This window comes from Paralichthys olivaceus, chromosome 18 (genome assembly GCF_024713975.1).
Source record: "Paralichthys olivaceus isolate ysfri-2021 chromosome 18, ASM2471397v2, whole genome shotgun sequence".
NCBI lineage: Eukaryota > Metazoa > Chordata > Actinopteri > Pleuronectiformes > Paralichthyidae > Paralichthys > Paralichthys olivaceus.
The window spans coordinates 13,224,416-13,247,431 of record NC_091110.1 but is presented as its reverse complement, the minus strand read 5'-3'; the positions used below and the strand labels follow the sequence as shown (position 1 = coordinate 13,247,431).

At 41.1% G+C, this 23,016-nt stretch overlaps 1 protein-coding gene across 3 annotated transcripts in view; it reads right to left on the bottom strand.

Moving 5' to 3' along the window:
* rai14 (retinoic acid induced 14) overlaps positions 1-23,016 on the bottom strand; it is a 31,333-nt gene that overhangs the window by 1,746 nt on the left and 6,571 nt on the right. For 2 of the 3 annotated variants that reach the window (XM_020082392.2, XM_020082393.2), the window contains exons 3-20: positions 11,847-11,977; positions 10,317-10,405; positions 10,005-10,069; positions 9,470-9,527; positions 9,059-9,129; positions 6,147-6,253; positions 5,844-6,028; positions 5,302-5,327; positions 4,826-4,912; positions 4,398-4,487; positions 3,814-3,939; positions 3,248-3,349; positions 2,264-2,953; positions 1,580-2,067; positions 1,080-1,248; positions 816-983; positions 557-715; positions 409-474 (exon numbers count right to left, since the gene is read on the bottom strand). In XM_020082392.2, the coding sequence (XP_019937951.2) occupies positions 409-474; positions 557-715; positions 816-983; positions 1,080-1,248; positions 1,580-2,067; positions 2,264-2,953; positions 3,248-3,349; positions 3,814-3,939; positions 4,398-4,487; positions 4,826-4,912; positions 5,302-5,327; positions 5,844-6,028; positions 6,147-6,253; positions 9,059-9,129; positions 9,470-9,527; positions 10,005-10,069; positions 10,317-10,405; positions 11,847-11,977 (2,877 nt within the window). The remainder of the gene's footprint in view (positions 1-408; positions 475-556; positions 716-815; positions 984-1,079; positions 1,249-1,579; positions 2,068-2,263; positions 2,954-3,247; positions 3,350-3,813; positions 3,940-4,397; positions 4,488-4,825; positions 4,913-5,301; positions 5,328-5,843; positions 6,029-6,146; positions 6,254-9,058; positions 9,130-9,469; positions 9,528-10,004; positions 10,070-10,316; positions 10,406-11,846; positions 11,978-23,016) is intronic. The other variant, XM_020082394.2, reaches the window with a different exon arrangement.

Below are 23,016 nucleotides of genomic sequence, written 5' to 3'. Positions count from 1 at the left end.
ACTACAGCTTTATACCTTTTCAACCAAACACCTGGTCCAACAAATACTAGATCAGAAAATAGGCTTGTTTATACTGCAGGTGAAATGTTCCTCAAACTGCTGGAACTCAGTACGATCACTATGTGAGGAGCTGAGGTCAGTGTTGAAATCTTCTAACACAAGCTTCTTTTTCACTTATGGTTTATAAACAATATTTTATTGCATCTATGCTGTAAAAATTATTTTATTGTTTTGATTGTTATAAATTAAAACATCAATTCTTTGCTATATTATGTTCATTTATTTGTTCTGTTTTATTCTTGGCTCATCACTCAATTATGAAACACTTTGAACTGCACTAACCTGTATGAACTAGACAAATGAAGTGTGATTGATTGATTTTAAATATTAAGTCATCAATGAACTTACCTGGACAGCGTAGAGGAGATGCATCCTATAAACTGACACTATCTCATTGTGCTGCTTCTTCGACTCCTACAAAGAAAACAAGAGTTAAACGTGATTTTTTTTAAATGAGTATTACTGTGTGTTGTACTTTAGGGAGAAGGGATCGTACAGCTAGCTGGTACTGCAGCTGTTTGATTTGTTGCTGCATTGTCTCCAGCTGCTGGTTCTGCTGCAGCCTCTTGGAGGGGGAGCCGGAGCTGTAGGAGAGCTGAGACAGGCTGTTCAAGGCGTCTTTTAGCTTCCCCACCTCCCGTGACAGATCATCTATCTGAGGGAGAACAACAGGAAAAAGAAATGCATAAGGTTTAAAGGGATTCAGGAGTGTCAGGTTCTACAGTGATGAGCTTTCTGCAGACCAGATTACTGACCCTCTTGTTTTTCTCTCTCTCAGAAGCGACGTGGTTCTCCACCAGCTGTTTGAGCTGACACACGGCATCCTGGGACTCGGCGAGCCTTGACGACAGCGTCTGGTTCTCCTTCTCCCTTGACCTCACCAGCTCCTGCAGGGCTTCCCGCTCTGCACAGTTCTCTCGTGCCTGATGGACGGGTAACATATTGTTTCGGTTATTATTTGGAAATACATGAGTTTAGTGACCACCCATAGTTTTCTGCCTTCTCCTCTTTACTCTCACCTTCTGCCAAGCATCAGCAGCCTCCAGAGCCATCTCATCCTGCTTCCTGAGGGCCCCCTGGAGGAGCTGGGTCAGGTGGTTAACCTCGCCCTCCAGCTGATCTCGCATGGTGTCGTGGTCCAGACGGGACACTGACACCTCGTGGGCGACATCTTTTTCTGCCGTCAGTCTTTGGAGGAAAGTGGAAACAGTTAGTGCAAGAGTACATTTATTTTTCTATCTACCACCTTTAAGTCCTCAAATACTGGATCGCAGACAAGATGCTAATGCCGCTTAACGCAGAGAAGTATCTGCACATAAACAGTATTTTTTAGTGTTAATAAGAACAATGTAGCATAGACACTTAACAATAAAGTATAAATACATTAAAATTGTACGTATTTACTGATCTTTTGTAAAAGTGCTTAGTCACATTCTTCTTCTACATTTCCTGTTATACAGAATCTACTGCTGTATAAACCCATCTTACAGACTCTGAGTCATCACACTTTTCTGCTCACTTGTTCTGAAGCGCCTCCAACTGCAAGCTCTTCTGGTGCAGCTGCTCTTTCAGGGCTTCTGATTGGCTCTCCAGCTCTTTGATGGCGTTTCCTAGAGATGACATCACCTGTGTGTGATCGGCGAGGGCCACGGTGTTCTGTGCCTGAGCTTCTGCCTCCTGCTTCAGCGCTGAAATCTCCTCCTGAGCGCCCACGTGCTTCTTCTCTGCATCGGCTAACAGAGTCTGCAGCTCCTCCACCCTGCTGCTGAGCGCCTGGACGTGCTGCTGCTGTTCCTCCACAGTGGGAGACGACGGAGCGCTGCTCTCAGCTCGGGCCTCCTCTGCCTGCTTCTGAGCAGCACTCAGTTTACTCTTGGTTTCGCTGTAGGAGTGTGAGAGTTCCAACAAGCGACGCTGCAGCCCGGCTATCACCTCGTTCAGCTCCGCCTTCATTTCCTCAAAGTCTTTGGCTGCAGCTTCAACAGGGACTGTGCCCCTCAAAGCCTCCTAAAGAACAGGAGTGAACAAATGGAAATATTAATAAATGTTGAAGTCAATGAATTAAAGAAGTAACTTGATTCGACTGAAATACTGAAAGAAAGATGAAACCATTGAATAAAGCAGGTAAAAATCTTTGACGACTGAATGTACAGAAAAGCACAGATCGAATCATTTTGAGTCAGAAGAAAAGTCTCAGATCTACCTGGAGCATCCTAATCTCCTTCTGCGACTCCTTGTACAGCTCCTCAATCTTTGCACTCCTCTGCACTTTCTCCTTCCCGCTCCGTCTTTCTTCCTCTGTCCTCCTCAGCTCCTCTTCCAGCTCTCTGATTCGTTGAGCTGCCTTCTCTTGCTCACATCCTGAATGGATCAGCTGGGCTTTCAGCTGCTCGAGTGTGGACGATGAATCCGTTCCTTCTTTCTCTGTCATCTCTCTTTCTTTTCCCATGAGGGCCCTCAGCTCCTCCACCTCCTCCGCAGCTTGGTGGTATCTCTCCTGAGTGTCCGTCAGCTTCGCCTGCAGCTCTGCCAGACTCTCCATCAACTCTTCCTCCCGTCCCTTCTCCCTCACAATTTCGTCCTCCTCTCGTTCTCGGCCTCTCTCGGGCTTCAGCTGAGCGTGAAGCGACCGGTTTTCCTTCCTGGTTTCGAGCAGTTTCACCTGGACGCCCTCGAGCGCCTGTCTCAACAGTCTGATCTCCTCTTTACTTCCTCCTCTTCCTCCCTCACTTTCCTCTTCCTCTTGGCTGACAGAAACAGGAGGGCTGGTGGAGGGGACCTGTGGCAGTGATTCAAACTCATCCTGGGTGGAGTGGAAGGAGGAGTTGGAGGCCATGCTGTTCGGACGACTGCTCTCCTTCAGGTCCTCGTTTCCTTGGAGAGACGGATGTTTCTGAGGGTAAGAAGAGTTCAAACTGAAGTCAGAGCAATTATATTAAAAAATTGAAATACAAAAGCATTCATTGATTTCTGATGTACTTTATTTCAGCTTGGATTTTTAGAGATAAAGCGATTAATTGATCAGCAGAAAGTTAATGGGAAAAAAATCAGGCAAAGTTATATCCAAATAAAATCCAGTTTCAGTTTTGGGTTAAGTTATTCAGCTCTTTTTTAGATTACTACCCTGAACTTGACTCTGTTCGAAAGTTTCCCTAAAACACTAAACACTAGTGAGGGGGTCACATACCTTAAGTTTACTTGCAAGTGTCTGGTTTTCCAGAGTAAGAGCAGTAATCTTGGCTTGCAGAGCACAAACCAGAGCTGCAGATGCTGTAAAACTGTGCTCACCCTGTCAACACATACAACACACACATATATATTACGTGCAGACACATACACACGCACAGCGGCATCAGAGCTGCGATCAGGACCACTCGCTACCTGCTGAAAAACAAAAACCAGTCGAGACACGTCGAAGGCTTAGGTTAGACCTCCTCCAAGAATGCTAAGGTGAAAAGGTTCAGCAGTCGTCTGTTGACAGAGTTAATAATTAAACTTAAAGAGACAGAACGTCTAATGTTGTTATATCCAACTAAAAGGTTTTTAAACACTTCCATTCAATGTTTAAACTCCAAAGAATACTTTCACTGTATATGTGCTGTTTTCAACACTGTGAATGAATGTTCTACTTTTCAAACCAAAGTCCGACTTCATTTACTTCCAAGTCAGAGATTCCTGTCATCACATCTGTTCTAAATTCTGCTGGTTCGTAGCGTTAGCGTGTCACTAAAGTGTTTCTGAGTCATTACTCACCTTGGTGTCCAGCTCAGGACCCGCCACTGTCTGCTTCAGGTCTTCAATTGTGTCCAGCAACATGATTTTCTCCTCGTGGAGCTTCTCAACCTGCTCTCTCAGCGCCGTTCCTTGAATCTCATCCTCCTTCCGAATGAGGGAGGGGAGGGGAGAGAGAGAGAAGAGGGGTGGCAGGAAGACGAAGGGGAGGAGAGAAGGAAGAGAAAATAAAAGAGAGCGATATGAGGAGAAGGTAGATTGACCCACTTATAAATTGACACATTTTCCTTGTTTTGTTTTTTAAGCTGTACGACTATCTGTATCGTTGAGAGAAGAACTACAACACGCAGAGACATTAGAATCTGTGCTGTCAAAATAATAGTAATAGGAATAAGCATTAAATGAACGTGAACACAATAAAGACCTGTACCTAAATATATTTAGTATTTTAAGGTGTTTAAGACTTTTTAAGGTCCAACAGTCACATTATTAAAGTTTAGTCTATAGTTGTGTTTATGTCTTTCAGTCATTGATACAGTGCTGAAGGCATTTACTTTAAACTTTAAGGGGTTTGTTGAGAATGAGGTTCAATTTGATTCCATTACCTTGTAGTTGAATTTCTTGGGCGTGTCACTTTTGTCAGAAGCAACAGTCCCAGTGGAGGTAACGATTGATGGAGAGGAGGGTCCTGAGCTCTGAGGAAGAAGGATTAAGTTGTTGAGTCTTAGTTCAATTACTTTTTCCTCATAAACCTTTAAAAACTCAGATGAAAACAGTAACATCTTCTGTACCCTTCTGTTACAATTAAATGAGTCATTACTGCTCTATACCTTTGTCTTTAGTACATGTATATATCATAATTAAAAGACATATGTTATTTTTTAAACCATTAACTACTTTCTGTTGAGCAATCGGACCGAGATTACAATATTCTACAAACACAAGTGGGACTGTGTATATACTGCAGACGTGCGTAAATGTGAAGAGTGGAGAACTGACTCAAGCAGAGAGATAAACAGACTCATGCGTTTACCTGCAGTGGGCTAATAGGAGGTGGAGGTGCTTTTCTTTTTTTGGGAGTTGTGATCCGTTCATCACTTAGCTTAGCTACTTGATCATGCTGAAGAGCCGGCAAAGAAGAGCGAGGAGGAGAGAGACGACGGAGAGAGAGAAAGAAAAGTGTGGTGCTGGTTAGTAAGAGGGTTGTCAATCAATGAGTGCTACAGTCAGACAAAAATGGCAAACGTTGTTTTTACAAGCTTAGAAGTTGAATATTGACACGTTACAGAAGCTGATACTAAACTACTGCTCATGAGGAGAAGCTGTACAACTAAATTATAGGAATCATTTGGCTTTTGTTGGTCATTAACACATTTATCAGATTGCAACAATAAAATTATTCAGTTGTTTCTACACACTGATCTAAGCTGAAAGGTTTTTTTTCATTGTTTTAAACTTGGTTTGATTGTTAGTGAGGATCTCAACAGGTAGGAACAGAAAATGTCTTACCTGAGGACTTCTGGGAGACTTTGCATCTAACAAACAAAAAAGATAAGAAGAACATCAAAAAAGAATAGATTAGCCTTTCTTGAAAATGTTAAAGGTTCAGTGTGTAAGATTTAAGTGAAAGGGATCTATTGGCAGAAATTGAATATAAAATAGTCCTGGTGATGTTTTCACTAGTGTTTCATCTGAATTGTATGAATTGTTGTTTCTTAAACCTAGAATGAGTACTTTATATTTAAATACTTATACATACATATGGAACAGGTCCTCTGAATGGAGGCCAACATGTATTTTTTATAGTTTTTGTGTGAGGAGAACAGACAAACAACCATGAAGACATAAACTCCTTGTGGAGCTTAAAAAAATAGGGGGGTAAATGTAATAACATCTGAACTCCTGCAGGTGTCAGTGTTGACATATGAATCTGACACAAAGGTGATACATGCGTGTGTATGTGTATATACATGTATTTGTATTATGTCGTAGAGACGAGCGATGGGGACTTCATCATGTCAGTGATGAGTACTTCCTTGAGTGAAGCTCACCTGAGACCTGCTGTCTGCTGAGAGCAGCAGTGAGGGCACTTTTCACCTCCGAGTTGCCCGACAGTTTGGCGTAGTGTGTGACATCATGGCCTTGTGAATCCACCACTGACAGATTTGCTCCTCTGTGAACCAACACTTCAACAACAGACGGTGTGTTGGACTCACTGGCCAACATCAACGCTGTCCTGTAACACAAACGCACAAATGTGGATCATCAGTGCAACAAGTATCTTCACTCCGTCTTTACTGCTCCTGCATGTCCTTCCTGAAGCGTCTCAGCAGGAGACTTTATTTAGCTCGTACCTGCCGCTGTTGTCAGAAACGTTGATTTCAGCTCCACAGTCCAGCAAAGTGCTGCAGACCTCGGCATGAGCATGTTTAGCCGCCAACATCAAGGAGGTGAATCCATCCTTTGAGACACAGACAGGATAATGAAGAGTGACATCATGCTAATGGAGCGACCATACACCCACATATCACAGATTAATAAGAAAACATGCAGCAGTCTACATACCTTACCTGTGACATCAGGACGAGAGTGTAAACGTAGAGTGAAGTAAGTGTCTGTGTGGTGAGAGAAGTCTCACATTCATGTGAAAAAGGAGTGAATACCTCCTCCTGAAAATATATTTCCCAGCAGATGAACCCGAAAAGCTAAAGTTGTTCCACTTCATGAGGCGTATGTTTTAGAACGGGAGAGAGATATGAGCAAACTCCCAAATTATATATTTACTATTTTAAATGAATGACTTCAGAAGGGGTTTTTTCCCTGAGCCTGGCAGCTGAGGCAATATTTCATTCAACGCAGACATCCCACATTTCTTCCCAGGATTGACGGATCCTAACCCCAAGAACGACCCTTGACCTAACCTTAACCTTCTGTTACATAAGTGCAAACTTAAAATTTGATTTGCTGGGATTTTTGAGGGCAGCGTGTGGCATGAGAGGAGCTGCTGCCTGTAAGTCTCAGTGCAGGGCAGGGACATTGACTTTTCTGAGAACAAGTTGGGAAATAAAATGGATCTGAGTAAATTATGAGTCAATAGTGAGTTATGAACACAACATTAACAAAAATAACTGAAGGAGGACTCAGGTTTACACTGTATGAACAGATATTTCCACAGATTCATTTTATCTTTAAGAGTGAATCAAGAATTAAAAATAAAATCTGTTCTGTTCCAGTAGAGAATTCAAACAAATGTCAAGAACGTGTGTCATCATAGTTTTGTTTGGTATTACAAAGCTGCTGCTTCACCAGCCACAGAACTAAAGTATGTTGTGGGATCATCTGGTCTGAAGTCTTTAACTGCTCAGTTTGTGTTTTTCCTCTGGAAGCTACAACAGAAACCTTTTCTCTTCTCAGGGTGATGGATTCAGTGCCTGTGTGGATGTGTGTGTTCATACTTGTTCACATGTTGTTCTCTGAACTTTAAATACTAATATCTACAATCATGCACCATCACAAGTTAATCATATATGTTTTCTATGTGAAGTATTTATAAATATTGTAACGAGTAAAAAATGTAGTGGAGTAAAATAACAATATTTCCCTGGAAGCATTAAGTGTCATAAAGTGAAAAGTTAGTACATATTCATACTTAAGTACTTGAGACGTTTCACCCACTCAAACAAAGTCTGCTGAAGAAATCTCTGACCACGTCTGTGAATCATATCAAGGCTGAGCTTCTCTTCAGTGAATGAGAAATGAATTTCTTTCCAACAGCAAACATAAGGAAGCTTTTATTCTCCGTCGTACCAACGTCTCTGAGCAGACTTCAGTTTACATTGGCTTGATTTTCTATAAACACTTTGTCTGACACATGTTTGGACCTGAATCATGTTTCCTGTGTTTCTTCCACTTTATCTCTGTGTGTTTACTGAAGTCAAATCTAGATCAAGTAGAGAGATAAATGTGTGTTACAGACATTAATGTAGACCTGAGGCCAACAAGCTGGCATCTTCCACCCAGCACACACACAGCAAAGTCTTCTGATTCAGGTTCTCAATATGTGTTGCTGACTTAAAGCAGACACAACAGCTCACATCTCTCTCACACACCGTTATGTGCCCATGACTCCAGAGGACATTACATCGATTCCCTGGAGACTTAATTTAACTTTAACCAAATTTACTACTTACCTAAGACATATGAGATACATGGACCGGACCCACACACAGAAACTGATATCACACAACGTCTCAGTATCAAAAGAAAACAGCTCTAAAGGTTTGTTTCAGTTGTTTATGCATCTTACACTTGAAACAACATTTTACTGAATTGTGTCATTTGACCATTCAGCTGCTTAGTTTTTTAAACATCACTGAGACAATTGGTGGATTGATTAGGAAGACTTTTCTGAAACCTATACATGAACAACAAGCACTTTGTGACTCCTGCTCCGATTCTACCAGGATTCAGAAGAAACCATTTACTTTAATAATCCCACCAGCCTTTGGTTAAGTGAGAGAACAAACCAGTTTCAAAAGCCACAACACAGAGTGTGTTACGTGTATAAACAAGTAACAAGGCTGCAATATTTTTAATAAGAAACAACATCTGTACATGCAGACTGATGTTTATCTCCTAGCAGCAGCTGTGGCATAAAAGTAAAGGGAGGGAAATAAATGTGCAACACATTCTCTTTATTTCTTTTCTTTCACTTGCTCTCACACACACACACACACACACACACACACATAAACACAATCATGCTAACACACTGCAGTTTGGTAAAAACCACAGGCATGGAGCATCACTGCAATGGAGACCACATGTCTGAGGCTTAAGAAAAGAGTTCTTAAAGTACAATGACCATCTACCACACACACACACACACACACACACACACACACACACTAAACACACTAAACAAATCTTAAAACAGGGAGGGGCAATGAGAGGAAATGTCAGTTGAGGGGGTCGTTCATATTGTCAGTTTACAGCTGTGAGAAACATCAGCTTTTTATTGGTTTGGAGACAACAATACTTTACTTCTACTCTGTTCATAAACTTTTAAAAAGCTGTAATTTAGGAAACAAGAAATCCGATGGCAGCTCCAGAAAATCCAGCGTGTAAAAGTCCTTGAACAGAGTCAGTGATCTGAATGAGACTGAATGTTTCTGTGCTCTTTTCTCTGTTGCAGAGCCTGTTACTGTCCTGCCAGGAAAAATAAGTCTGCTGAAGACGGAGTGGAAGTAATAATGAAAGTACATACTGCATCTTTCAGGTTGATGGGACATCTGAGTTCACACAGCAGTTGGACGGTCTGGATGTTCCCACTGGCAGCTGAGGGTGAAACAAAACAACAGTCAGACAATGACAGAAAGCACAAACAGCTCACAGCTTGCTCTGGTTTAGTTTAGTTGAATTTAGCCTGATTTTCTTCTGTCTCCCTATCTGAAGATCAAATTAATCAAACACAAGAGGAGTTAGACACAAGGTGCTTGTGACTGAACATAACTGGGCTGAGATCACGTGTAATCACTTAACTCCAAATACAGCAGATGATTTCATCCGAGTAAAATCAGAGCTTACTCTTAATCCGATAAGATATTTTCCCACATTTTTAAGCAGATCAATATTCAATAGAACTTCTGTTGTAATTGACATTGACACTGACACGTACCAGCGTGATGCAGGGCCGTCTTTCCTGAGCTATCCACAGCATCGATTGGACATTTGCTCTGAAGGGAAAACAGGAATGTGTATGAAAAGTGAATCAATGATAGGTTTCAAATCAAAATAGGTCTGTGAGATGCTGCGTGACTGTGATGGGATCAAAGCTGTGTGTGTGTCAGGATGGGTAAGGATTAGCTATTCAGTTGTGATGACTACGGTTGGGATGAGGTACTTGGGAATACATTATGCTAATGATTCTCCTCACAACAATAGAAAGAGAAGAGCGTTTGTGTGATCTTAATATCGAGACTGTTCAGACTGTAGGTTTCACACATTCCTTCTTCTCCACACAGAGTTGAATGTTTCATATCTCTTTGTGTTATTCAACACATAATTACACAGAATCAAACACTGTGGGGTATTTTATCACCAGTACAAGCCTGTGGTGTATTGTTGGCAGAGTCCAAGTGTAAAAAGCAGTTTTCGACTTGCATATTGAGATGTGTTACTTTTGAAAGCCTCCTTCCCTTTGTCCGTCTTACCTGTATGAGCTTTTTACAGCACTCAGTGTGATTGTTTTTGGCAGCCAGGTGTAACGGATTAAAACCTGAACATGAAGCAAAAAAAGACTTAAATTAAGACAAAAATATCAAAATGAAAAAGAAAATGACTTGCAGAAATTATCTGAGGGAAAAATGTTTCCCTCGAAATGAATTCTACATTTGACCTAAAACGTACAAAACTCCTAAAATCAAGTGAAAAAAATGTAGTGTTTTGACAAAATGACTATAATTATGCAGAAACACATTCTAAACTATTCACACTTGATGTTTAGCAGCAGTTCAGACACGTACCTGCAGCATCAGTGACTGACAGGTCAGCTCCATGAGACAGGATGACAGAGAGACAGTCTGTCTGACCTCGAGCTGCTGCTACATGAAGACTTTACACCAACACAGAGCGAGAAAAGAAACTGATTAGTGATGCAGTACACGAACACAGATGTTCGTCAGGCAGTTAATCGCAGTTATTGTTCTTGCTAGTAGTAGTAAAACTTCTATACTGTATACTATATTGTAGTACAATCAGAAGACTAAGGAAACCATATTGACAAATAAACTTTCAAGGTAACAGCAGAAAACAGGTAGCGTTGAGCAGCTCCCCTGACCAAACAAGTTTACCAGTTTTTATCTAAAATGTTCTTTTGGTCAGAGTTATTTTCAGGCGTGAAAGCTCTGCCTCGTGTGCAGGAATGTCACAAGTCAATATCTGCCTTTATGCAAAAAAACACCCTCAGAGTGGTGAGTCTCTTTGTGTGCATGTGTGCAGTTGTAGGCAATCAATACAACCCCTTTCCAGCTCAGCGAGCAGAATTAGAAAAACACTACACATTCCCCAGCCTTCCCTTGGTGTGCTTAGGATGCACACACACAAACACACACGGCTATGCCCACATGCCTTTCAATCAGGTTTTATCACCATAGAGATACTGTAGACTTCTCCTTTGTGCGTTCTGAAAGGATTGGAGCATTGCGAACCCGAACCACCGCATTCATCTTGATTTACAAAAGCTGCGAATATGCATCTGTATGTGTGTTTCTATCTTCTGGTCGCACACAAAGAAAAAGGTCAAGGATGTGACCTGCCGGTGGAATAAAAAAAGGCTGTGTGTGTTTTTCAGCATGTGAAAACTGGCACATTTGCTTCTCCCTGGGTATTTGTTCCTGTGTGTTGATGGTCCTAGCTCTGCGTGAGCTGCTCAACACATTCAGGTCAGCGGGTGTTGTGTTTCAGAAAAAAGAAAGAGGTCAAATATTAACACTGAGCCTCTGTGTTATCAACAATCTCAACCCGGTGAGGCAACGCGCTGCACCGCCTCTGCCCCAAATGAACTCGCTCTCAAAAACACTGAATGTCCCGGAGGCTGAGTGAATGGTTGCAAAACATCCACCTTTCTGTAAATAAGAAAAAGGCTGTATTTTTAGATCAGCCATTCATTTTTTAACATTGTGCGGCAGCGGCTGAATCATTTCAAAAGCTGAGGAGTTGAGAATCTGAGTGTGTGGTAGAGGCTCATGTAATGCTGCAGTTTAAAAGGAAAACAAAGAAATCTGGATGATGTTTCCCTGGCCGTTGGTACACAACATAATTCAGTTTCACCAAAGTCCCAGATTGTGCCTGAATAGCTTCAATTTTGGCTGTGGCTCAGGAGGTACAGCGGTTTGTCCACTAACCAGAAGACCAGCTGTTCGATCCCAGCATCCCCCAGTCCGTGTGCCAAAATGTCCTTGGGCAAGATACTGAACACCAAATTGCCCACCAGGCGGCTGCACCGGCAGTGTATGTGTGATGTATAATAGAGAAAGTGCTGCAAAAATGCTTACGCTGATTTGCCCTCACTGTCCAGCTTCACAGCACTGGCACCTTTCTTGGAGAGAAGTGACGCGACCTTCTCCGCTTCACCGTGCTCCACCGCAGCAAGCAGGCGCTCGTCATTTTTGTTCCACTCATTGACCTGAAGAGGATAAAGGCGGGAAAAATGGAGAAATGAGGTGAGACAAGATGCTGATATCAAATGTAACCAATGGGGAAACGAGAGGTAGACGATATAGTAACATTAAGTATTTGAAATATAAGTGTCACTAAAAGAAAATCATCAACATCAACATCATCACTAACAGAATAACTCCACAGACATTTTACACATATTAGGACATTAAGTTTACAGTCACTGGGAGGTACATTATGTATACATGTTAATTCTAAGAAAGTATCTTGCATCAATCTTTTACCTCCTCTTTAATAATAGTGTGCAGCACATTCCTCACAATGAAGAGCTGTTGTCAGACATTAACAGAAACATTAGCAAATTTTACTCTGCAGCCAAAATGGCTGAAATGCCCCAAATCTGAGTAATGTTTCTCAGAGGGGGTGAATGTTTTCCTGGCTCTGCAAAGGCCCACACAAAACATTTGTGTCCATATGTGAGCTTGCACACAAACGCACATGTACACACACACACACAGCCTCAAACACACTTAATCAAGATGGAGTGTGGATGTACACGTTGACACTCAAACACAAACCAAAAGGCCCCACATTTGTATCTCTGACAGGGTACTGAGTTAGTCAGTAATTGGAAAGCTTTGCACATGATCTCATACAGAGACCATCTTACAACATGGCACAAGATACAGCAGCGAGCTGTAAGAGCAAACAGCGTTTTAACTACATCTACAAAAATATCCATATAAAGAGGAGTAAGGACTCAGACTACAACAAACTAAAATCAGGAATATGAAACCAGGGAGATGAAAGACATCCATAAACAACAATGTGGTTATTTGAACCAGAGCTTGTTCAGGCTGGATTACAATGTTTTCATTTGCACCCTTTTTATAGAACATTTGTTTCTGTGCTAAAAGTCCTGCATAGGCAGTAATCACTTGTTGTAACAGACTGTATATAAAGATTCCTCCCGCTCTCGTTGTGAATATGTTTACAGTACTGTTGCGATTCAGGATGGTTTAGCTGTCTGGTTATTTCCCTGCGAGAGGCACAGACTGAAAAACGCCTGCACACTGATCTGAGGAGGACTGAACCCATGGACCCGACATGTTGGCAGGTAAAGTTCATTAGCCAGCTCTCCATGCAACCTCCTGTGCATGTTAGGATGCACTACAGTATTAAATTTGACCTGATAGCCTCCTGACCTATCCACATGATAAGATGCTGAGCTCTCACACTCCATAAATAAAGTGTGGTGAACTGTACACTATTTCAGGAGAGCAGTGAGCCAACACAGCTATACATGGTGTAAATAGCCCCTGTGAAGGCAATTACTGCAATAGATTTTGCAAAGCTGGTGGAAAATCTCTGCTGTCACTAACAGCTAGGATGAAAGTCAGAGTCATTAATGTGGACCATGAGGGAATGAAACACAATTAAGTGTTGCTGTTCTGGGAATTAAACAAAGTTGATGATGACAGAGTGGAGGAATTATCTTTTCTTGCAGGGATGTCTGAAAAAAAAAACACCCACACACAAGATATCAGAGACTGATAGTGATCTAGGCTTCAAAGAATTAAAGCGATAGATGTGAGATAATATTTGGGAGGAGGTGTAAGACGAGAGAGTCCCCTTACATACTGGAAATAACAGACTGGATATATAAGGACACACCGCTGAGACCTGAGAGGTGAAAACAATGAATCTACCAGGTGTCTATGTCGGGCAAAGATGGGCATGTACCTCCAAGAGTATAAAAATATCCATGATCCAAGTTCACTCAGAACCTTCAGACACTAACCACATGCATTATGTTTTACTAAATACTAGCATGTTCATCATTATACCCCCAAAATGTTTTTAAATGAATATTATTTTACATTTATATTTTTTATTTTTATTTTTATAAACCTACATCAGCCACACTTCAACAAAAACTGAGAAACAATCATTACAAAAGAAACACACTCAGAAAAAAAAGCATTACAACTAAAGAACAAACTATAATAATTATAAAATTAGTTTATCATTTGAGTGCAAAGTGCAGTGCTACTGTATTTATAGAGCATCACTGAATGCTGCGTCTGTATTAAACAAAGGTGTGGATGTGTCTCTAAATGTCTTTACACTGGTTTTGTGGATGTATGTTTTGGTAGAATGATGAAGTTAGACTTCATTAGCTTGATGTTGGGCAGTGAGTTGTGGGCCGTGCATCAGAAAGGTTCATTACATGTTGTTTTGTGTTATAACAATTAGTTTTACATTTCATAAAGGACGTATAGTTCCTTGGATGAACTCAAAGTTATTGATGGTTGGGGCGTGAGTGTAAGTGGAGAACGTGCATGAGCTGGACACTATGATTAGTGTTCAGTGAAACATGACACAGTGGAAGATAGCTGAGTCTATGAAGGACATATCTGCTGCAGCGCAGTGTTTTCTCAGACTGTGGATTTGCCTCCCAGTGTGACCGTATGAAAGGTCTCATGATTTTCATACAGACAGTCATGTGTTATTTAATCGGTGTAAAGAGCACTGAGGCAATCGACCACTAAAAATAGGTGCACTTTAGAGAAGTACTGAAAAGAGAGAGAAGAACAGAATAAAATGGGAATGAGTTTGTACATGTGAACATGTTTCAGTTGCCTTTAATCAAAACCATCAAAGAGAATGTAGAGCAACTTCAATAGTGGACGGTTAGACGGTTTACATTATACAACATTTACTTGAAACAGATGCTGCTTGTTTATCTTGTTATCGAGAACATCAGGAAGGGTGGGACTTATCGCTGTAATGTGCCTGCTTCTTTGTTTGACGGTTTGAACAACAGGAGCAGTCAGATCCAGCAGATGGTGAAGTGACACTTAATATGACTTCAGTCAGGCTACTACAGTTTAATTTATGACTACCTTGTCTAGTGTACACCTGAATAATTAGATAACAGAACAGATCTCAAAAAGAAAAAAATATTTTGATGTCACATCTGAATCCTTACTTCTAACTGACACTCCTGTTATTTAGATTTGATTCTACTTAATTCTGGTATCTAACCGTCTACATTGCCTCTTCACGTGGAGATCAAAGATTGTAAATACAGATGAACAGAGCACCACCACTTCCTCCAACTACCCAGAAATTAAGCTGAAATACCCCAGATAGAAACACCGCCATTCAATCAGACAACTAATTAAAATCAGACTTACCAGACAAATGAACACTTGAACAATCATCAGTGTGACAAGACTGAAAATACTGTAAGAGACCAAAAATGCAGGTTTTTAAATGCACCGTACAAAATGTGTATCTTCAAAATGTACCAACCTAAGATTTACAGAGCAGCCCAGGGGAGATGGGGCAGAGTTGCTCTGAAAGTGGTCAACCACACAAACCCGTCTGACCAAACGGGGCAATAAGAAGCCACGTTGCAAGAGATAGTTCGCGTGTGGTTTTAAAGAAGAGAGCCATGAAGAAGGTATGGGCTAAAGCAGCATTTTAAAACCAGGAATGTTTATTTTCTTGGTTCAGAGCTTGTCATTTAAAACACTGCGAGACAACCAGCCTTCTGTACCAATATTTACTTCTGTAATGATTTGTTCAAGCTGTTGTTAGTTGTCAGTTGCTTTGCATCATAGAGGAAGATTTGGGTCAAAGAGAAGAGTATCCTGTGTCTCCCTGTAACTGCCTTGTTGGCAGAAGTTTGATTCCAGATATACACAACTCTGCAAAAGCTTTTACCTCATCTGAACCTCTGCTATGTCTACAGAGCAGAGTCAACACTCCCTTTCTCTATCAGTCAGAAATATGCACCGTTGCTGTTTATTACCCTGTATTATTACACTAATGGGTTGGTACGACAGAGAAACCAGCCTCACGACATCTGCACAGCTGTTTCGTAGAAGTAAACATGTCTGCAGAGTTCATGATTAACTTCACTCGCCTAGTGTATAGTAGGATTTCCTCTTTGTGCACAAAGCATCACAATGGTCACTCTCAAAGATGTGATGAAAGAAGAGACAATACTTCATACAAACTCCATCTTAAACCATGTATACAGTTGACATTGTCTTGTGAATGGACTGGAATGAACTTCTACCAACACATATACCCCCTACGAGCACCAACAGAAAGAATTACAGGGGACACTCGTGATGTACCGCGTAGCAGGATCTTGCCTAATGGTCTCTGTGATTTTAATAGGCTGAAGAAGAAAAAAACTAACGGGCTGTCACCACTGAGCAGCATGACACCGATCGCATTAGACTGCATAGTAATGGACAAGTTTAAGTGGAGCGGAATGCACTGCTCCAGTTTCAGCACCACACACACACACACACACACACACACACACACACACACACACACACACAGTCATCTCAGGGAGGTTGATGAAATGATGGTGATGGGAGCGATGGTCAGAGCGAGCCTTGGGTCAAACTGAAAAAGTGTTTTAAGTTTTCTACAACAAACAAGAGTGTAAAGAGAAAGATGTTGCCTGTTTTGAGAGAGTGACAGTCAACAGTAACACGCCTGGTGTACAATATACTCTGGAGATGAAGCGAATAGCATGTTGAATACTGTACAAACACTGTACATGGAAAACTAGAAGGTAGCTCACAGTGTGCATACCTCCACCAAGGCTAAAGGCATTTCTCACCATGTTAAAGAAACTGAAAAAAACATTCCTTATCAAACCCGCTCCAAACGTTAATGAGTTCTTCCTTGGCCCTTACCCCCCCCCCACCCCCCCACCCTTCCACCAAGTTTCTCGGAAATCATTTCAGCAGCTTTTTTGTAATCCTGGTAACAGACAGACAAACAGCAATGAAAACATAACCTCAGAGGTAACACGACACATGAACTCTAAATGACTTTGGACAATATCTGCTTGAAAACTATAACTTAACCCACATTTCTTTATGTGACAACTGCAAGTCGTAGGGTCACTAATCCTGAGATTATTAACCAATAAAGACCAATGTCTTTGTAAAATCTCACTTCCTGTCTTGCTTTCGTTTCTGTTTCCTTGTCTGTCCGGCTGCCTCTCCTCCCCTCTTTCAGTTTCTTGTGCTGTGATAAGAGTGTTTACAATGGGATCAGGGTGTGGACAGTAGTGTTTGTCCCCTCTGTCTTAAGCCTGACACTTACAAAGACACATAAAGAGTTCACTGATAACACGTAAGTGTTTCCTGTTTGTGCAGGTTTTAGACTAACTACAAGGATGAGAGAGCAAGGAGCCATAAGACACGCTGAGAGACAAAGAAACATTGGAGTGGTATATATGAGACATTTTACTACTTTTTATATCCTGTGCAAATGTTAGATATTTTAACCTCCGTCTTTCCTTCAGCCCCCTCCTCTCCTCACAGGTGCTAAACTTCTCTTTATTTGTGAAGTCTTAAAAACAAATTATGGAATCACAGCTTCAAACATGCAGTCATTCCTTCCGTCTCAGGCTAAATTGCAAAGAAAACAGATGTGCATCAAGTGTGTTAATCTAATGGTCGCTGCATAAACATTTCTGGTCAGAGTGTTTTTCTGTTCCTCTGAACTCTCCCAGTTCTCTGGAGGAAAAACAAACCAAGACCGGGAAACAGTCATTCCTGTATTACGTTCTGTATGTTTGTAGAGCTCGGTCACTCGTAGCAGACAGAGTTTAAGAGAAAACAACATTTGCTTTAGAAAACCTGAGGTATTCTCCTCCAAAATAAAGACAACTAAATAACATCTTTGTTGATCTATAGATAAAAAGGTGTTTGTCTGGGTAATGTTGTTTTAAAACAACAAAAAAGAAGGAGAGGCTTGACTGTATACTCCGATGCAAATGCTTAAAGTGGTCAAACTAGTGGTCAAACTAAGTTAAGCTTGAACTCCTTAAGCAAAGAAACCAGGAGCTCAAGTCTGTGCACATACGTGAAATCAGGTGAAACTAAAAAAGAAAACACAACTGAAGTAAATCCTTCCCCAGGAAGTCTGAAGATCAGAAAAATGATCATGCATATCCGTGGCAAATTTCATGGAAATCTGGGAATGACTTTTCCAGATGACTTGTCGTGGATTAAAGTCTTATTTCAAGGAAAACTTGATCTGGCTGAAGCACCAAAATGACTTGTAGTCATAATCTGGGAATGAAAGATATCCCTCACAATTTCATGGTGGTCTCTCCAGTATTTGTCAGGAAATCTCACTCTGGACTGAAGCGCCGGACAGACAAGACCAAGCAATGTGGTCCGGCTGCTAGCAGGGCAAGAAAAACCAAAAACAGCCTAGAAAAGAAGAGGGGAAATAGATGTGAGGAAGCATTAAGGCTAAAGATAACGCAGAGAGACCAACGTACTAATAGGCTCAAGTTGTGTCGAGTAGGAAAAGACAAAAAACGAGATTATTAAAATGAAAATACAGATTTTCACACACTAAATTAGATTTGTATTTTGTGTTGTCTTTGTTATTACGTGGAGAGATTAGAGATAAAGCTGAATAAATGCATAAAGAAAAGTAGGTTAGATGGGAGGTAAGACCCACAAACAACACAGACTGAACTCCGGAGGGAAATAATCATTTCCATACACATAGCATGAATATTCCTTGTTTGAGAGAGTGGTTTACAGACATGGGAGGGCCCCACTGACAGGAAGGAGAGGAGAGGATGGAAGGGTGAACAATGTACAGGACAAAAAAGAAGGAAAAGAAATAGTGAAGGAAAGAGAGTTTGACACATCTACAATATCAGTGCCCTTTGATCAGCAGTGGCTGTTAACTTCAAAATCCTTATCTGCAACAAAGCAGATGCTCAGTTGTCCTCAAACAATACATCCTTTCTCTGGGGCCACAGCTGAAACCGCTTACTGCCCTCCGGAGCACAAACACACACACACACACATTATTATACACATATTCACACACACACACACACACACACACACACACACACACACACACACACACACACACCACAATAGTTTACTAGACCCTGAAACCAAAAGTTTCCAAAAGTAGACATGACTGCTAAACAAAGGCCAGATGGTTGCTCTCGTAATGAAAGATGCTGCTACGTGTTTCACAATACTGCACAATCTGGACCACACATTTATATAATACAACATAGTTAAAGCATTTCTCTTATTTGGCAACTTTGTTTTAGAATAACTGCCATTTTTACAATTTGTACTTGTGCAATTTTGACTTTTAAACTGCAGAGCAATTTAGTATCTTAAATCCTGTTTTTATTCTATTTATTTGATCTAGTATTTTATGTGTGTATATTTTGGTGGGTAGAATATCTCTGTCTTCCTACTTACTGTACTTACTGAAACAGCACTGGAATTCTGTTGTATTCAACTGTTAAAATTAGACATGATGAGCCTTTCCACTGTCGACATGATATCAACACTTGGTTTTCACAAAGAGGAAAAAGAAAAAAAACTCAACTGTCATCACGTCCTTCATCAGCCTGTCCTGCTCTCACTTCACTTCAGTATCAGCTGTTGAAAAACCCACATTATTTTAACTCTACTCCAAACATTTCCCTTTGACCCTGCTAATTACTTCTCATTTTAGTGCCTCTCTTGTACTCCTCTTATAAACAACTTGTGGCGTTACAAAAATACTATGAGGCCACCACGACTCCAGGAAAGCAAAGCCATTGTACTCATGGACTCATTCATAGATAATTTGAGCACAAGCTACATTTCAGGAACTTTGTATTCAGGTTTACTGCTGTAACTCTTGAAATATGTGTTCGTACATTCCTCTTGTCATTGAAAAGTTATTTTAAAGAAAAAAGATGGATGCTGAAGTCCAGCATGGGTCATTTATGGGTGTAAGATGACCTCCAGTAAAAAACAGCCCCCATGCAACACTTCCTTCTGACACAAATAGCCTTTCCTGCCCTATAAATAAACACTGGAAAGTGACTTGGAAAGCGACCAGCCTCATTACGCTGGAGGGCTGGTCATAAAGTCAGTGGAGTAAGGCAAAAATATACTGTAACTTTCAGTTCAGTTGGGAAAAGGCAGGCAGTTCAGAGATACTCAAAAGTAAAGAGAAAGAGGAGTAAAGAGGGAAGTTACAAGGCCTCATTGACCAGTGTTGAGCTCTTTGGTCACATTTGACAATGTTGTACAACAAACCTGAAAGAAGGAAACCATGTTTATCTGACTTGACTTTCAGGTTGTATTCATAAAGCTGTCTGTCACTTCCATCACTTAAATCATTAGACAGAAGTAAAAACACATGTAGGCCAACAAACGAGTGGGAACAGTTCTCGGAAGTGAGCAGCAAATCACAGCAGTGCAACGCCAACAGTCTCTGGTGAAGGAAAGTTCTCATAGTTTTTTCAGGTGAACTGAGTGTAACCCTCCATCCATCCATCTCCTAGCATGAATATTGTTCCAGTTGTTCAGAGAGGGCCAAACCAAACAACTAGTCTGAACTGAGCTGGGGGGGGGGGGGGGGGGGGGTGCCCACCCCCCGGGTTCTCTCTGGGTCATTTTCTTCCCATCATCCACAATCTTTCCTCCTTTATCTTAGTCTTTTAATCATCTCTTCCTTAATTCAGCGCTTGTTCCTCATTACGTCTTCATGTGTGTCTCTACTTATTCTTTACCACTCCTCCCCTGTTCCCTAGAACTCACAATCCCTCACTCATCTTATCTGCTTCTGTCTATCTTTCTGGTGCCGCCTTCATTATCAGTGAGTAGTTGTGTCTTACATCATTGCGTCATCTACATGTAGGTCTCAGCGATAAAGACACTTCTCAACTTCTTCCCATTGTATAAAAAATTAAGCAAAAATATCCTGGATACAGATGGCAGCATGACGTTTAAATTCATTTTATTAATATGTTTGACTTGTTAGTTCATCAAGTGGTGATGTTTATGACTAATCTGCAGCCAGCCACCAGGGGGCGATGGATAACTGTCATGTCGGCCATCTTTTTAGTCTATGGTTTGAGCCATGTCAATGGATGTGTCAGTCTAGTGAGTCTTCTCACACACGTATCCCTCCACAAAGATATTTTCATAAACACAAATCAGCAGACAACAAGCAAGCCCATGCACAAACACACACCCACACACAGATGAGCATGCAAACACATGCACAGACACAAGGGTTTCACTTCACCATTCTCACTGCTTAGTGTATTTGCTGATGAGCAGGTTCCATGGCTGTATGGGTGCAGTAAACAGACAATAAGGAATAGAGAGATACCACAAGCAGGTCCTGCTTTAATTGGACCCATGTTTACACAAACTCTAAACCATTTTCAACACATTTCATTTAACAGTTTCAAGTGATATTCAGACGTATGTTTTAAAGATTCTTGGAGAAGGTCATGTGGTCAAAACCAAGGGTGTGTACCTTTAGGACAACAAGCACAGTGATCGCAATCAACAGATAACTAGACTGGACATGCACACACCATGCTACTGTTACCCTGTGGAACAAACACAGAGAAGAGACACTTCATCATAAGCACAGATACTAGAAAGATATCACAATACCCTGCTATATGAAATGGTACAATACCACATTTTACTAGTAGCTGTACTTAAAGATTGCCAGTGTTTTAATAAGTGCTGTATTTCCTGAGTTACGTCAATGAGCAGCAGCAACGCAGTGTGTGTGTGTGCAGCGTTCAGCTTCCACCAAGTCTGTGACTGCAAACCAAAGCGCTCTTGCCAACTGAAATATGGAATCATTACGTTTACATACCAGCCAGTGAGGGAGAACCCACAAACACCACAGGACCTTTTTGTGAAAAGTGCTTGAAACCAACACAGACTAAAGGAGGCAGCACATTGAACCTAGCAAAACATCTCACCAACGGACCGGGGCAGGTTTGCAAATGTGATACACACAATTATATAAATTATATAATAACAATTTATACTAAATCAGTACTGGTGTTTAAATCAGGGTATGTACCTTGTTTTACATTTGGAGTCATTTTAACTGAAAATGAAAATTTTAGATTTCTTAAATCTCATAGACATCTTCAAACCTACGGCCCAAAACCCAAATATATCTAATTTACAATGTTGAAAAACAAAGAAAAGCAGCAAATCCTCCTAAAAACTGCCAAAAACCAGACAACGTTTGTGATTTTAGTTTTAAAAATGACATATCAACAGCCAAAATAGGTGTACGTCAGCTAATCAATGAATCAACGTTCTGTTCCATTCATGTCATTGACTGGGGACGTTGACAGCTTGACTCTCTTATGATTGGTTGGTGGGTCAGTCATGATTGTTGTGAATCCCTCTCACCTTTAATTCTCCTCCTCTGCTACTTTTTACATATGTGTTGACACTGAATCACATTTCTCACTCTGGTTCTGGACACGATCTGGATTTACTGTCTGTAGTGAGTGTGGACAGAGTCGTAGTTATCCCTCAAACTGTCTCCTGCTGACAAGGGCCAACACAGACAGACACACACCCTTCCTCCACCTCCTCTCTACCAGATTAATGCTAGGCTGCCCCTGAGGTTTTACCGTCCCTCTCAGTACTAATATCCTTTCACTACACCCAGCCAGAAGAAACCATTCCGTGCCAAACCACGTCAGTCTGGGGCCAAATAAAACAGAGCCAAGTGGAGATACTTCAGACTGCGCCTCAGTTTAAAGGAAACCTATAATTGATGGACTGCTGCATTATTAGGTTACTATATAATGATTTTTATATTGTGGCTGAGCTATGTTTCAACTGTTATGGAAAAAGTAGGGTGTAACATTTTTCTCTAATGGCTAAATATTCCCTGACGTACTAAGAAGCCATGGGAATAGTGTAATATAATGTCAACCGAACTGTGCTCAAGGCATTTTTCAGAAATGTGTTCAGATGATCAGCATGTGATTTTCTCTGAGGAGCTGTTCCAGCAGACACATTTTACAACGTTTGATAAGCAGGACTCTGTTCCTCCAATATTTACACAGATACATTCAGATCCTATTGGTGCTGTAAACAGTAAACCCGGTTTAGTCTCCAGTGTCACGTAGTCTGAACTGCAGCCATGAAACAGCTGTGTGGAACAAGAGGAGACAGCATAATC